Genomic DNA, 17410 nt, shown 5'->3' on the forward strand with positions numbered 1-17410 from the left:
AAGTCTCGTTTCAGAGACGTCGAATTCCCCTCACACTCCCCTGATTTATCACCATGAGATTTTTCCTATGATCTATTTAAAGGATATAGTCTACTCCCACAGACGTCACACTATAAAGGAATCGCGGTGTTGTTATTATTATTTTAGATCATTTACGATAATTCCCTTAAAATTTGCTACACTGATTCAAATCACCAGAAAGGAGTTGTTGGCTTATTTGCATTTGAAAGGAACAGGATTTAAATACTTTTAAGATGCGTCGAACGGTTCTAGGGCTTACGTGTAAGGCGGTTGGATGGCGACAAACAGAACCGATGAGAACTACGTTGAAAAGCTTGTGGTACTCTGCGCTTTTCATTTTTGTCATGTCACTTCGGTTAAAATGACAATTCCGTCCGAAGTGGACGTATGCTAAGTTTAAACTCGAAGTCAAAATTTTTATTGTGCAAATAATAGAGGAAAAAAGAGTGTGATTGTAAGATTTGAACTGCAAATAGCAATATGGATATCATTTTGGGTATTGAGAATATTGGTATCTGTACTAGTAGATAAAAAAAAAAGTTTGCAAACATGATTCATATTTTTAAAAATAAATGTAAGTTGAGCTGAATGTATAGGATGACAATTTAATCTTTTTTTTTTCTTTCTTTCTTTACAGTGTTTGAAGTACCATTATCTTTTCATAACAGATTACTATCTTAACAGTTCTTACACCAGCGTTTGTAAGCTTTCTTCCTCCAAATTCATGTGTAGAAGTGATGAATGAATTTGGAAACTAAGTGAATTTGTGGTTTGTGAAAGTAAAAATATGTCCAATGATTACTCTAAACCAAGACAAAATGAAGTAGTAGAAGAACCAATATCTGACACATTATCGTCATGTTCAGATTTAGAACATGACCATGATTATTACAAACGTAATTCAAATAAAAGTAAATTAGGCAAGCGTAATTCAAGTCATGTGCTTGTTGAGAGAAGCAGTTCATGTGACGATTCTTCAACAGAGGAAGAAATCACTTTTGATGACTGCAGCGCGCCTGAAGTGGAGTATGAAGTAGAGGTTGAATCAAGTGAAAACACTCCTCCTAGGAGCTCATCAGCTACGCAGCGTCGTCGTCGTCGTCGACAACGTATACAACAGCAACAGTTAATGCCTTTCACCAAGAGAGTTAGGAATAAAATAATCATGAGGCGAAGAAAAATTATGTTTTCTCGTGCCAAATTCCGCTTTCGAGCACTTCAGCTTCTCGAAACAAAGAAGAAACAACCGCGGAAAGACGGATTATATAAGTTTGTACTCTGGAAAGAAGCTTTGAAGGCAGAGAGAGGCAGGTTTGCGACCAAAGAAAGACTCTGTTTAAACAAAGAGTTTGGCTGATGGATATTGTGAAAAACGTTAAGGGTTTAAAATAAGTAAACATATATATATATATATATATATATATATCTCGAGCGCGCAGTGAGTCAGTAGTCGTAACGTGTAATGTTCTCTCGTAAATTTGGTACTGTCATCCACATGTAAATTAATAAGTATCATTTGAGCATTTTGATTTTGTTTTCGTCTTTTTTTTTTTTTTTTTTTTTTTTTTTACTATTATTACAGGTTTACTGGGATTATTTTCTTCTACTTATGACACATTATGTATTTAAATAAGTTATTTGATGATGTAGTAATATCGAAGGTATACGATGAGCTATTTACATGTGAATAATATTTTACCAATTTCAACATCATTATAACGGCTGAGGAATCTCATTTTTGTTTTCTCTAGAAGCGAACATTTTATTGTTCAGAGAAGTGTTTTATATATGTTATTGAATTTTTGAGGTCAAGTTTTGCAAAGAAATATGTATATATATGTATTTTTTTTCAAGCTGTATAATACATGTGCCAAAGTATCTCGTTTTGTTGTTAGTCATATTTGTTTGAAGTCTGAAAATAAGTTACCACTCATGTATTACTAGATGGAAATGTAAAAGCTCTAAATAACATCTATACATTTTAATGATTGCACAGTACGTAATGAAAAGTGTATCAACATTTGTTTGTACTGAATGGTAATGTTACTGAAATTCAATGAACTGATACTCAGTAAGAAAATGCTTTTCATTAAACAGTAAATTCTGGCTTTCTTAATACTTCATAATTAATTTGCAAATCGTATTTTATAATTAAATATGAATTGGGTTTAGAAGTCCAACCATTAAGTAAGAACATATAAATGTAGTCTTGATATCTTGCAATAAAAAGCAGCAAGTACTGAAAACTATGTAAGTAATATGAATGTGTTTCCTTTAGGTTGGTTGTTTAATCCGTTCAATTTGTCAAGTGTGAACTTACAAAACATGTGTTGAGTTGTCTGAGCATACTTATAATAAATTTTGTGTTACGCAGAGAGTGAAAATGAGCAAATAAGAAAAATACCTAGGTACTTCGAAGAAAAATAAAAGAATGAAATGCAACTGGGCAATGACACGCAGACATTCCAGTCTTCCATCATTGTCTCACTTTTTCGGACCAAGTTTAGGTTTCCCCCCCTCTTTGTTCCTTTTGTTAGCAAGTATCTACTTAATACATTATTATTATAAAAATCTTAATTTTCTCTTTTATATTTCTTTCGGATTTTTTCCCCACTGAAAAACAAATGATCAAGCTTAACGCAGTTTTGCGTCTAATCCCTTTTCCCTGAGGAAATCTTTCCTGGAAGAACTTTATACTACTGAAAAACTTGAAAACCTAATCACTCTGATCGTTGCTACAGTAAGTGTATTCGAATCAAACATTTCGTGCATGTTTTGTATGAAGGAGGGCGGAGGCTCAGTGGTAGAGCGTTCACCTCTGGTGCGTGGGGTCCCTGGTTCGATCCTTGATCACCCCAAGTGGGCTTTGTGATGGACCATCATCAGGTGTATGGGTTTTCTCGGAGTTCTCCCGTTTCCTTCCACTTATTTCATTTCACCAATTCATTCATTCTATTGTCACAGTCTTCTTTAACCTACCCAGCATAACCGTTTGGTGTAAATCTGAAACCTAATAAACGTGGTACATAAACCCGAAACTTTTGTATGAAGTTCCTTGAATTTGATTGGACATATTTCTAATCATTTGTATTTTTAGGTTGCCTTTCCCTTTCAGTTATTAGAAAGTTAGTTTGATAGGTGAATTGAAACTAATTTCTAAAAGGTAGTGTTTTAAGGAATACCCTTATTAGAAAATTCGTGAACGTTCTCTAAAATTACTTACACATATTAAGAAAGATAAGAACTTAGGGCAACATTTCTGCCAGGATAACCCAACTTCGATGTCGAACGCAGATCTATGATTAAATCAGAGAAAATCTGCCCACTGAAGCACTCATGTAACACCTTTGGTGAGTACGAGTTTTCTGGTTGATATACATCCTACCACGCCATTAAATGAATTTTGCCAATATATTCAAGGATAGGTAAATATAGAGTAGATCCACTGATTCATTTACTAACAGATCTCAGCAGCTAGCAAGCGTAGAAACTTAAAATTTTGTATAATATTGTTTTGTACCGCCGTATGAAGACTATCCTGTAAAAGATGTTTTATCAAAAATGTCTATATATGTTTTTCTTTATATATTCGAAATGTTTGAAGGTTTCGATAGGAGAAAACTGTTTATTTTCAATATTTTTGTTCAACAATAGCAGGGCTCATAGCGAGTCACTTTTTTAACTAAAAGTTACTTTTTTTTCAAGTTGGTCACTAAAAGTTAGTTTCTGTCAATTTGTCACTAAAAGTTACTTTCTTGGGAGACAAAGTGACTTTTTCCTGTGATTTGTGTTTTGCTTTGGCAGTTTTCTAAGAAAAATATGAAAATAAATGGAAAAAGGCAGAAACTTGTTCCTCATTCTTCTGAAAGCTTCAGTACTCGCTGCCACATATGAAACAATCAGCTTTATTCTCAGTTCAGCTTTTATTCTTTCTAAAGCACAGTGGATGGTTGGTGGATGCTTAAGCTCTCAAGGTGGGGTTGAGAACTCTTCTTTGTCTATTTTTTCTTCTATCATAATAGTCTTTTAGTTTTCTCTCGTAATAGTTAACGCTCCGCTCAACGTTGCGTGTGTGTGTGTGTGTGTGTTTGTGTGATTCATCATGTTTGTCTTGTGTTATGCTTGTATGTTCTTCTTAAGAGTAGGTGATGAATTTGAATATTTCATGGCTTTGAGAACTCTCAATGTTAAGTTAAATATAATGTCTGGGATGAAGAAATTCGGAAATAGACCAGAACTGGTTTCAGTTACTCAGAAGCTTCTTATATCTGCTAAGTCTGCTTACCGTAACTGCAAAGCATACTTAGAAAACCTAAGAAAGGAGGAAGCTCAAAAAGAAGTAGTAAAGAAGAAAAGATAAAACAACAACGAGAGAGGTGATGGAGAAATTGACAAAGAAAAAAAGGGCATTATGAGATTTTGGTCACTTTTTCGTGTGCTTTTGGTCACTTTTCAATTATTTACAAGAGACCAGGCCACTATGAGCCTTGCAATAGCGTAAAATAGGTAAATTAGAAGCAAATGACTTAAAATGGGCTTTCTCCCACTGTCAGTACTGTTACAAGGTATTTTCGTAAAGGAAGATGATACTACTCAGTACTGGACGTGGAACTTCTTTCCGAATAGTAAGCATATTGTGGATTCAGATCTACGTAAGAAACATATCAAATCTTATCTAGTCTTTTTGTCATAAAAGTATTATAAATACTAGTTGTAGTATTACACTATTTGTACCTGAAAACTTGAATAACGAACTTCTGAAACTGTCTTCTAATATAAACCAGCAAATTAGCCATCATATCAAGTGTGTGTGTGTGGGGGGGGGGGGGAGCCGAGCTGTAAGCTGGCAAAAAAAGAAAATAAATAAATTTACGATACCAAGGATGAGAGGTTCGAATTCACGTTCTTTTTCAGAAATTATGAAATAAAAAAATAATAATGACTGATAGAAACAGTTTTGAAAAGAATATTGAAATAGTTTTACAGTATCGTGATACACACCGAAGAAAACTAGCTTCAAACGAAAAGTATAGTTTGGACGAAACAGCAGCTGTTAGTATTTGCCAGAAAGTGAAATAATGTAGACAAGAAGATACAAAGAAGTTCTGATCCTTAAATGCACTTTCATTCCATTTCTTCATTGTTGTGCAATTGCAGTAATTGTAAAATCAAAGGTCGGTTTGATTTCACCCTAGATTTTTTTTTTTTTTTTTTTACGGAAGCCATAACAGTTTGAAATTAATAATGTTTTTTCGTATTAATATGAGAATCTTATATGTAATGCTGATTATTATTATTTGCCAAATATTGTAATTATTTGGAATCATATGATTTAAGGATCTCGAAGAAACATCGCCGCAGAAAAAAGCTCCCGAGTGAATTTTATTCTACATAAAGACTAGCTCCTCGGTAATTCTCTTGCAGTCTGGCTTTTCTAACTATTCCTAAACCAATTGAAACAAATGGATCATTTTCTGAAAGATGTCTCAGCGTATCCCTTCCATACCAGTAATACGACGTTATTAAATTTCTCTGACCAGAAACTATATTATATTTAGTTCCGCGTGAAATAATATAGAATTAGTCAGTTATAAATAGCCATGCCGAACAAAATCATTGGCACATGTAGGGAGGAATGCGGAGAGACGAGACGAGAATTAAGGCTCGTCCCGTATAGAATTTCCAAACAAATAATAATAATACGAAAACACAACAGAAAAGTAAGCGTTTAAAATTTGCAACATTCTGATTAACATTCAGGAAATGTCATTTTTGACGGAAGCAAAGGACAATCGAGCAAGACGAACGATGAAGAGAGCTGACGAGCCAATATTTTTCTGCCTTTTTTGAGCTGCCCGACTTCGTTAGTTTTCTTTATGCGTTGTGAACTTCTTATGTTTTGGGTGCTCATCAGTTGCCTCTCCACTTTTCAGCATTTTCAAAGCATTGCGAGAGTAAAAATTAACCCATTCACTATATACCTACTTGCATTTAGCACTTAAAAGATACCACATAGTGGAGTAGTTTGTGCTGTTGATATGTTCCCTTTCCTAAAGTGTTATGTCTTTAATTCAGTGATCGTATCATTGGCTTAGAGAACAAATTTAACAAGCACGAATACCATCTCAAACTTATTGGTTAGTTCAGTAGTATTTTGTGTTCTCTAGAAAATTAAGCAAATGAATTATTAATTACTTCTGAACTTTCTGGGGGGGGGGGAATAGGAATGGGCGACTTACAAGCACCTAACGCTATATCAGGCGTTTGTATATAGCTGAACCTGCAATCCGAACCACGTAAGCTATTACCGGGAATCGAACGCGGGTCATAACTTTAGATGTTCACACTATTGATGTAATGAACTTGTTGCTTTAATATCGAAATGTGTAACACGGGTTCCATCGTGATCCGAACACAAAATAATATGTCGCTAGGTTCTGAGAGATTCTCAGCATTGCTGGAGTAATCATCTGAAAGCAAGTGTCAGCTTTCAATTCATCAACCGTAGCATAACCTTGTGCTGAAACAATATTCCTGATGAATTCGCAGAGCGAATTATCGGAGGTCGTTAAGTACAGACTTATGGGAGCGGGCAATGAAGGCGATCCGGGTCCAATACAGTGCCCTGTTAACACCTCATTGAAATATTCTTGAACCGAAATTGCGAAATGAGATCTTGCTGAAACCATACGATGATAGGTTGATAAGTTCTCAGCGTACCCAGGTTCAAACAAAGCTAGATATAAAAGTTATATACGTTTATGAGGCTTATAATTTGTGAAGCTACTGTGCAAAATTTAGTTTGACTAAATCAAATTTTAAATATGGTTTTCTTCAGGTCCAAAGTGAGGATGTCAGCCCACGTCCCAGAAATTAGTAAATTTGAACACCGTGAATTCAACTACCTCTTCCTACAGAGACTCTCGCCGAAGGAGATCCACAATGACCTTGTCACGACATTGGGGGACAAGGCACCATCGTATGCCACTGTGAAGAAATGGGCAGCGAAATTCAAACATTGGCAGTTTAGTCTGAACGATGATCAAAGGTGCGGTAGACCAATTTCAATGACTTCGTCCGAGATGATTGACGCCATTCACCGGTTGATTCTCGACAATCGCCGAATCCCGCTCAAACAGATAAGAGGGCACATTGGGCATTAGTCATGAACGGGTGTGGAAACTTGTGAACGCATATCAGAAGCGTGAACGGGTGGAGGCAAGCAAGGCAGTTCTGTCCCAATATGAGCTTTTTTTTTTTTTTTTTTTTTGTGCATCGGCTGGTAACAGTGGACGAAACCTGGTTATATTTCTACGATCCCACGACGGAATGAGGCCACAGCGGTTCTCCACGTCCGAAGAAGGCTAGGACACAGCACTTCTCTGCTAAGGTCTTTCCGACAGTCTTCTGGGATTGTGAAGGAATTCTATTGCTGGATTATCTGAAATCGGATGAAACCAGCAACGCAACTTATTATACCTAGGTACATCTCTTCTGGACAAACTAAAAGCAGCACTAAAAGAGAAGAGACTTGGAAAGCTGTCAAAAGGGGTAATCTTCCTCCAGGACAATGCGCCCTCATACAAGGCACGTCTGACATTGCAAAAATTGGAGGACCAACGGTTTCAAATACAGGAACCCACCTTATTCGCCTGATTTGGCTCCATCAGACTTTTCTCTCTTTCCTAAATTGAAAATCTTTTTAAAGGGAACGCATTTCAATGGCGCCGATGACGTCATTTCTCAAACAGAGGCTTGGTTTGCAGAGCATTCATCCGACTTCTATTTGTCTGGCCTGCAAGCACTGCAGCAGCGATGTGAAAAGTGCATTGCACTACAAGAGGAATATGTTGAATAGAAACACCAAGCTTCGCTTCCTATCTACTTGTTTTCGTGGTGAGGCTGGGAACGTATCAACCCACCTTCGGATTTCCAAAAGGGTAATGAACCCGTTTTGTAGCACATGAAGACATCGATGATGGATAACAGAAAAAAAAAAAAAAAAAAAAATGGAGCGTAAGTTTGTTTTTTGTCCACGCCACTCTATGTGAGACATGGGGAGGACTATTTTCAATCTCATAAAAATAAGGATTTAGGAACACTGATCATTTTAAGACAGCCGGAGCTCTCCCATATAGACCAATTTGGTTGAAACTTGATACGCATATTTCTTCCATGTTGCTTCAGAACAACTTACACATTGAGCCTAAAAACCCATCGTATTTAAGGGATTTAATTAACCGAGTGAATTGATTAAAAATATTTTTGTCAATTTTCTCGGTAATGTGAAGCTCAAAAGAAGCTTAAAAAGTAAAGAATGTCTTAACTGAATAATACTCGATTGCTAGTAACCCGGAAAAATTCTTCAAAAAGGGTAAGTTCGACTACTGCAATTGAGTTTTCATTTAACCCTCACTTAGCAAACGAATAATTTTTCTCAGTGCACTTCAGTGGATGGTGAAATTTCATTTGTAAGGAATGTGAAAATTGATTGGAAGAGAATCTAAACGAAATTGGAGAACTGGACCAAAACGGGGTTCCTGTTATCGCCGAGATTAATGAAAGTTATATTGAAGTTTTCTTTCACAGAAAATGACACATGGAGTTACGGTTAGAAGGTGATTGGGTTTTCGAAAGAATTCAGAGAGGGAGTGGGAAGTATTTGCTCGTCGAAGTTCCATACAGAAGGGAGACTTTGGAAGAAAATTGTCTTGGTTCGTATATTTCCAAGAAGCCAGTGGTGCCCCCCTCATGTTCATGACGCACCCCCCAATATTTCAATGACGCAGTTTGCGTCATAGCCCCCCTTGTGGGCACCCCTGAAGAAGCAGTAGGTTACCGCGAACACAAAACGGCTAAGAAACCATGGGTTACAGAGCAGATGTTGCAGAAAATGAGGAAAAGGAAGACATGGAAACAGTTTGATACAGAAGAGGGCAGAAAGAATGAATACAGAAAGTTAAAGAATGAATCACTAAGGGAAACAGAGCGAGGGAAGAGTTTTACAAAAGAAAATGCGAGGACATAGAAGAATTAGAAAAGAGTTGGGAAATATGAGGAAATGTACAAGGAGGTGAAATTATGGAATTTCGGAGGAAACAAAGGGGCGAAACGATGGCAGTAGAAAATAAGAATGGAACGGTAGTCAGCGAGAGAAATGAAGTCATAGGAAGGTGGAAGGAATATGTTGAAGACATATATGAGAATAGGGTTAGACCGATAGCCTAAATGTTGAAGTAGAAAATGAAGTAAGCGAGGATGATAAAGGATTTAGTATTCTTCGGGATGTGTTTAACAAGGCTATATCCGAGATTAGGAATGGAAAGCCAACCGGGATAGATAATATACCAGTCGAATTCATTAAAAATATAGGAGACAAGGGAAAGATAGAATTGTTCCGACTATGCAATGAAATATATGAAACAGGAGAGTGGCTAAAAGACTTTCTGAAGGCGATCATGATACCGATGGCTAAGAAACCGAACCCAAAGAGATGAGAGGATGATTGATAGAACTTTTAGTATCAGCTAAAATTCTGCTCCGAATACTAAACAGAAGGTTATATGAAAGAACAAATGAAAAAGTTGAGGAGGAGCAATTCTGGTTCAGGAGAAGTAAGGGCACAAGACATGCTATTGGGTTAAGGGCGATCGGTGAAAGATTTATAGAAAAAGGGAAAGAGGTATATGTTGTATTTATTGATCTAGAAAAGGCTTTTGACCGCATGAATTGGGAATTGTTAGGAGTTCTAAAGAAGATAGGGTTGGAATGGAAAGATCGAAGACTCATAAGAAACTTATATATGAACTAACAAGTAAGTGTTAGGATAGGGGAAGAACTGACGGAGGAGAGTGCAGTTGGACAAGGATGCTGTCTCTCGCCAACACTATTTAATATCTATCTTGAAGAGATAGTGAAAAAGAGCTTACATGATGAAGACGGCATTTCAGTAGGAGGAGAATGATTAGATGCGTATAAGATTTGCAGACGATGTGACGCTTGATGCAGAATCTGAAAAGAAAATCAGTAAGATGTTAGAAAACCTGAGAAAGGGCAGAGAAGAATATGGGATGAAAATAAATCTTAGACAAAAGCCATGGTGATTGGAACGAAGCGGTCTGTGTCAAATATAAAAGTGGGAGGGGAGAAAATAGAACAAGTGAATAGTTTTCGATATCTGGGTAGTATTCTTAGTAATGACATGAAGTGCGAACGTGAAATAAAAGCAAGGATAGGAATGTCGAAAGAAGCCTTTAGGAGGAAGAAAAGCCTGTTTTGTGGAACCTTGAATAAAGAGTTGAGAAAAAGACTCTAAAATGTTTCATGTGGAGTGTTGTACTGTATGCTGTGGATACATGGACATTACGCAGAAGCAGTGGTGCTATTCTAATTTTTTAACAACCGTCTCTCTCTCTCTCTCTCTCTATCTAATCTATCTACACAGCATACAAATGGTGTAACGAAATTATGTCGCACTTCAAATATCTTGCAAACGAATTATCCAAGATAGGTGCTCGTCTAAAAGTATTTTTAAAAATACCATCCAGCAATGAAACGACAATTGCTAATAATGGTATATACGAGTTTCAAACATAAATAATCCTCACCAGCGGCGCAAATCTGTCTTCAACATTGTGTGTGTGTGTGTGGGGGGGGGGGTAAAACCGTTCCCATATATATATATATATATATATATATATATTAAAGCCATGTTCAAAATATTTATGAAGTTGAAAAACAATGCTGTGCAAGATCAGGGGTGCAGAGTTGTCTTCAACATTGGAAAGCGGGGAGATTTGAGACTTATTCTGGGGGACATCAATTTCGTCTCACTTTCCTTTCTGACAATCGGACACAAATCACATTTCTCCTCAAAAAACACATTTCAAATCGGATTATTGGGGCTACAGTGCCCCCCAGTTCCAAGATTTGAGGGGACATGTCCCGCTCATCCCCTCGGGATTTGCGCCAGTGACCGTGACTACTTCACTTATGATCCTAGTTCTAATTCTTCATATCTGAGCATTTGAGATAAACGAATAAACGTCTATACCTCCTTCTGAGAGATCGTACGTTTAACCCTGTAACTGTAAGAATTTCTAAGAACAGACACTTAAAATAAAATTTACCGTTCCCCCCGCTCTCCATTAATTTTCTCGTATGTACAGAGCAAAGTAATGTTCTTAAAATAGGTCAATTGATTTTGGCTATGAAAAATTTGTATTCTCAAGCTCTCCCTTGCAGCTGAAATTTGCAATGCACACACTTGCTATCAGGGTTGGAAAAAATACTAAAAAAAAAAAAAAAAAAAAAAAAATGTTTAAAACATGAAAAAAGTGTTTAAAATTTTTTAAATATGTTTTAAAACACACTAAAAAACATGTTTTAAACCTTTTGAACAGTTTAAAACATGAGTTTAAACATACATTTCAAAATCGGGTAATAACTTATTTGTTAAGATTTCTTGCTCTTTACTAGCAATCAGTGATGTTATTCTAATTCTTTAACAACCAGTTCTGTATATATACATACATACATGGGCGGCGATTAGGGGGGGCAAAGGGGGGCAGTTGCCCCCCCACTTTTTTGAAGTAACCCATCAATGTATATAGTTTCACTTAGAAATGTAAAGTTTTTGTACGTTTACTGGTTCATAGAAAAAATGGGGCCATATATTTGCCGTTCCGTCAGTAGGTATTGATTGTCTTCCCGTGGAGTAAAGAAAACTACAGGAATTGCGTTTTAATTGCCACAGAAAATAACCCCAAAATTAACCTATTGGAGCACAACAATTTCAGCATACTTTCACTTCTTACAAGGGCTCAATATATTAGTCAGCCGCTTTGAAACTAATTCAGAGAGCATTTCGCAAAAGAAAAAAAGTCTTTCACAAGTTATTTTTTAATTGCACAAAAATTGACAGCTCCTAAAATGTCTTTTCTTTCTAAAGTAAGGGGAAAAAAGCGTAATAAGAAACAACTACTACCTTTTCCATTGTTTTGTAGTGTAATGTATGAATGAAGTGGTGTGTTAGAGGTGTAAGAGTGTATATACAATAAAATTTAGTAAATTCAACATAATTCTAGTTTTTAGTGTTATTTTGTATAACTGGAGTATGGAGTGATTCTGAGTATTGTGTTTTGATGTGCTCCAAGAAAGTTAAAACTGCACCTAATGGCGAAGAACATGTTTCGGGAAGTTCCAAAAGCAAATATTTCTTTAAATGTCGTAGCATATACTTGTAGTATTTACTGTCTTTCATTTTCTAAGAGTAATAATATACATTTAATAGCATATGTGGAATTAAAAATTAAGTTGTACATTAATCCCTGTTTCAATATTACTTTTGCAAAACAAACATCATTATTAGAGGCACGAGTTGTTCGTATTGCGCGACAAAATGAAATGCGTCAGAATTAAGTAATTTTCAGTTGCTTGGCGTTTTGTGATACTCTATGTGTATTTTCATTGTTTTCTGTTGCGCGATAAAACGCGAAATTTCTAACAATTCGCGATATAATGCGAAATTTTAAACATACGTTTTCATTAATTTGGAAACGCCACTTTTCCGCTGTCGGAACGATAGAACGTGGCATGAACGGTGCATTTTGGGTAATTCGGATAGAGAACATGTTGCAGGGCCTCTTTGGTGGAAAAACTAAAGCACACAAAGTTTGTTACGAAGTGCAAAGGGGCTAGTGTTGTATGTGACTTTTAAAAAATGTGCATAAAGATCATCCTTGAAGCTTTCTTCGCAAAGAGAAGACTCCCAAACTACAGAAATATTTGATGCTTTGGGAAAGCTATTTGATCCTTCTGTAATTGCATGTGGTAGTGAACCAAACGTTGTTGCGTTAAGGAAGTTTTTTTTAAAACTTGGCCTTCATTTAAAAAAATGAAAGCATCTGTTTATGAAGTATTGAAGTTTTGCATTTGGAGTTTTACAAAGTACCCTATGAACTCTTGACAAGTGATTCGTCTAAAAAGTACAGTGTAATGAATATTTTGCATGGACGAAAGTTCCGAAGTGATGATTGAAGTTTGTTGTAAACGCACTTACGTATGTACGTGTGGCTTCCAACAGGCAATGTCAATTGTGAGAGTTTTCTTTCCCCAAGTATGGACTGGTGATAAGTGGCAAACGTACAACAATGAAGGAAAATGTGGAAATGTGTAACATGCTTATGTTTAATGCTTAAATGTAATTTGTCCTTATGTGTTTCATAAAACAGCAAAACTTTCCTACTCATAGTAAGTTTAGTTACTTATTTCCTTTCATTTGATTTTAAAAAAATATAATTTTCTATAAGTGAAATTTACAATGTCAAGTGCAATATTCAGTGTATTTTGTTTTTAGGTTATTAATGGTTTATTTCTGTAGTGATCTATGAATAGAAGGAACAATTATAAAAATGTCGGGGAATATCTTTTTCACAAGAGCTAAAAAATGCAGAAGTTATTTGGAAAATGCGACAAAACGCGAAATATGAAAAACGAAACGCGAAATTTTCAAATTCTTAGTGCGAAAAACTAGTACCCCTAATCATTATTTATTACTATGATTAATATTATCCTTTCCATTTATTTGTTTTGCAAATTTGTTATTCAATAATCTGATCACACAATTTTCCAGACAGAATTTTAAGATGTTCATGACCAAGGAATCAAATCTCTTCTTACACTTTCGTTGTTTAAGAGTACAAAAAGATACTACCTACTGGCGTTGCTCTTGTCAATTTACTTAATAAAATATGAAATATTATATACGGTATTTTAACTGAAAAAGATAGTATCCTATTAGTTATACAACCTTTCGTCAAACAAAATATTAGAAACAAGCAGGAAAACTAACATTTATATGCAAATATTCAGATCATGTCTTGCCCCCCCACTTTTAACGTCCAACCGCCGCCACTGCATACATATCATTATATATATATATATATATATATATATATATATATATATATATATATATATATATATATATATATATATATATAGAGAGAGAGAGAGAGAGAGAGAATAGATGGATAGGTAGATAAATAGATATAACTCTTAGTACTAGGCTAGTCGACAAAGCGTTACCACCCACAGCGAACGCGGCCTAAGTGGCTACACGGTAATTTTAGTTTCACCAAAGTTGTAAATCATACTATGGGCCAGTCAGGGTTTCCAGGTCTTTTCTTTTCATATCCCGCGCCAGAAGTGGTAGACCTGGATTCGATTCTAGGCAGGAGCTTATGTGGTTAGGGTCCCACGTTGAGCTGTAGTTCACGTCTGATGTAGTCTCGCTGATATAGTTGAAAGAGACGGAGCAAGAGGCATTTGTTTTTAAAGATATCCTCTGTATCGAAAACAAATATTAGACCCCAATCAATAAATTCCAACATTTACACTACTTTATACTTTACTAGCTATGCACGTGCCTTTGGAGAATGGGGTTCCGGATTCGAATCCTGTGGGAGATCATTGAAAAGTTTCAGCGCATAAAGGTAGTTTAGATTCCACCTTAAACTGTAGGTTCACATCTTGTATAGCTTCGGTGCTGAAAGGACCGCTAAATTCCAAGCCACCAACTATAAAATTTACATCATGATATTTTTAACCAATTCTCTGGTTTAATCTTTTAATTTTTTTCCTCTCATGATTTTGGCTTCTTCTGAAATTCCTACTCTCTATCAATTTTAGCACCTTATTTTCAGTTTCAGAACAAAGTTGATAAAACATGAGCAGTTACAGTTAAAATAAATAAATAAAATAAAATAAACATATCTTTCCCAGGAATATTTCTAAGCTGCATGGAAAGAAATGTCTGGAAACTGAAACATTATGTGTTTGTTTTACAAAACTAAATTTCGAAATAATTAGGCAACGTAGTTTTTCGGTCATTTCAAAGACTGGAAAGAGAATAAGATGTATTGAATCCCAATTTAAAATTATGGTCTTTGCTGTTTAAAACATTTTCGATATACCTATATACCAAACTATTAGAGGTGGCATTTTCCGCCTTTCTACTGTGCACACATCTATGGCTTAGACCATCTAAGGGCAATTGTTCCATCATCTAACATATCCACCCCATAAAATGACGCATAGCCGACCCTGGCCCTTTCGAGCTGTTGCGCCTTAAGGTTTGGTATTTATTAGGTATATTGGAAGTTGGCACAACTTTAACAAAATATTTCTTCTTCTTCTTCTTCTTCTTCTTCTTATTATTATTATTATTATTATTATTATTATTATTATTATTATTATTATTATTATTATTATTATTATTATTATTATTCATAGTGAACATACAATTTGGCTCGGTATAGCTCTACTTAACAGTATTAAATGAAATCATAAAATAAGAATATTCTTACTTTCTTCATTCTGAGAATTCCGTTCCATTCCCTCCCAGTCTGGAACAAATATCGCAGCCACTTCTCTCCACATTTTTATTTTTAAGTGACGATTCATGTAGTTCGGATCTCTTAAATCATATAGGCATGACCTATTTTGTATTTTTCGATTATAAACGCCTCTGTGTTAAACACACTAACCATGACTGGATATGTACACAGGACACGTTTTCAAACACAACTGAAAATTTCTCTTTGTGATTACACTTGTGGTTATCTGTTTGGGGGTGGAGTTCGAGCTTCGGAGATAGGGGCTCAAATTCAAGTTATTTCGTTGTTTCATCTTTTGCCCAAAGCCAAATATTTTGCTTATAGATTACCATGGCACCAGCTAAGTGTCAATCAAGTGTATCACGAGAAATCACCCTATTGTGTTACATAGATTTTTCTGTGATTAGCTAATTTTCGGAATTTCCTTCTATTTTTGTGAATTTTCTTTTGTTATACACACAGATACTTTATAACAGCAGAGTTCCAATCTCTGCACAAAGCGTCTTCCAAGCAGCTGTTTCTTGTTACAATCCCCTTGCCTGGCAACACGTCTTTCCTTTCTGTCCTTCCTTTTGAAATCTTTTAAACAGCAGGCGGTCTATTGTTCCGACCTGCACCAAATACGCTCGAGCCGGCGTTTTCTCAGCGATTTTATTGCTTTCGCGTTCATGTTTAGCCGCTCAGATTTAAATACATGGACAGCGTATTTCAAGCATACGCATGAGCAATAAATGCGCTTTGCGATCGCTTCAAATAGCCGCCCACTTAGGAAACAAACCGTACAAGGTAGACAAAAGCAGTTTTTACTGGATACCACAAGTGACAAGAAGCGACCTACAGAGCATTCTAATACAAGGTCATGTGACGAAATTAGGTATTACTGCAAATATCTAGGAAACAAATTACCCAACATAGATGGTTGTCAAAAAAGTATTGGAAATACCTTAATCCAGCAATGGATCGGCAAGTGTTGATAATATGTATGCGTTTCAAATATACGTAGACCTAAATAACCATCACTACACTCATGTGATCCCAGTTTTCATTCTTGATATCTGAGCATTTGAGATTAAGAAATAAATCGCTTATACTTTGTTTCTCGGAATCATATGTTTAACCCTTTAGCTGTGAGAATTTCTGAAAACAAAGATAGTTAAACTAAAATTTACTGTTCCTGAGTATAATTGTGTAAAATTGACTGTTATGTCTATTTATAACAAACGGTTCTGCGAACTCGGAATATTTGAGAACCGGTTCTAGCGAATCGATCGGAACCGGCTGAAGAGCACCACTGCTTGTAACCGACCTTTTCATTAATTTTATCCCTGTTAAGACTACAATGTGTTGGGTACAGAATATTTTAGTAAAGATTAGTAATTCTTAACTCTTTTTCATAGCACGACCCCTTTTTACTACACACTCTTGCCAGTAACTCTCATAAGTACTTTCTTGGTTGTAATAAGCTTTTTAGGTAAGTTTTAAAATCTACCTACTATGGAGATTTCACACATCAATATACAATATCACCATCTACATGATACATATAGATCAATATACATGGTCAAATAAAAGTACTCACCACCCTTGTGTGTTGAGAACGGCTTGAGGGAGAATGATGAAACTTGAAAGTGGTCTGACACATCAGATAGTGATATCAAGCATCATGGCGGCCATCTTTGATTGCAATTCGAAATTTCAAATGCAAAGGGAGTCATTTTACATGTTTTAAGGTTAGAATTTTACCAGAATTTTACGCTTGTGTGGCTATTTTAGCCCTAAGACAAGTCATTTCAAAGTTGCTGTTTCTGAAAGTTTCCTAGTTATGTCCTTCGGGGCTAAACTCACGTATCGTGAAGCGGGTGAGATTTTACTTGCAAAATTTGATTATTTCAGAATACTGATGCTAATAAAATTATTTTAAAATAATAAATTTTCGAAAAGTAATATTTGGAGCACACTTCGCGTTGTGTTAACTTTAGAATATTTTCTGC

At 35.7% G+C, this 17410-nt stretch overlaps 2 protein-coding genes across 4 annotated transcripts in view; one reads left to right on the top strand and one right to left on the bottom strand.

Annotated features, from left to right (window-relative positions):
• Window positions 1-2598, top strand: part of LOC145675040 (uncharacterized) — a 29232-nt gene extending 26634 nt beyond the window's left edge. For all 3 annotated transcript variants that reach the window (XM_081745409.1, XM_081745414.1, XM_081745410.1), the window contains exon 2: window positions 659-2598. In XM_081745409.1, the coding sequence (XP_081601535.1) occupies window positions 809-1378 (570 nt within the window). In that variant the 5' untranslated portion in view covers window positions 659-808 and the 3' untranslated portion in view covers window positions 1379-2598. The remainder of the gene's footprint in view (window positions 1-658) is intronic.
• LOC145675050 (N-acetylgalactosamine-6-sulfatase-like) overlaps window positions 1-17410 on the bottom strand; it is a 230930-nt gene that overhangs the window by 189976 nt on the left and 23544 nt on the right. The window lies entirely within an intron of this gene.

This window comes from Thermobia domestica, chromosome 2 (assembly GCF_964235325.1).
Source record: "Thermobia domestica chromosome 2, izTheDome1.hap1.1, whole genome shotgun sequence".
Classification (NCBI taxonomy): Eukaryota; Metazoa; Arthropoda; class Insecta; order Zygentoma; family Lepismatidae; genus Thermobia; species Thermobia domestica.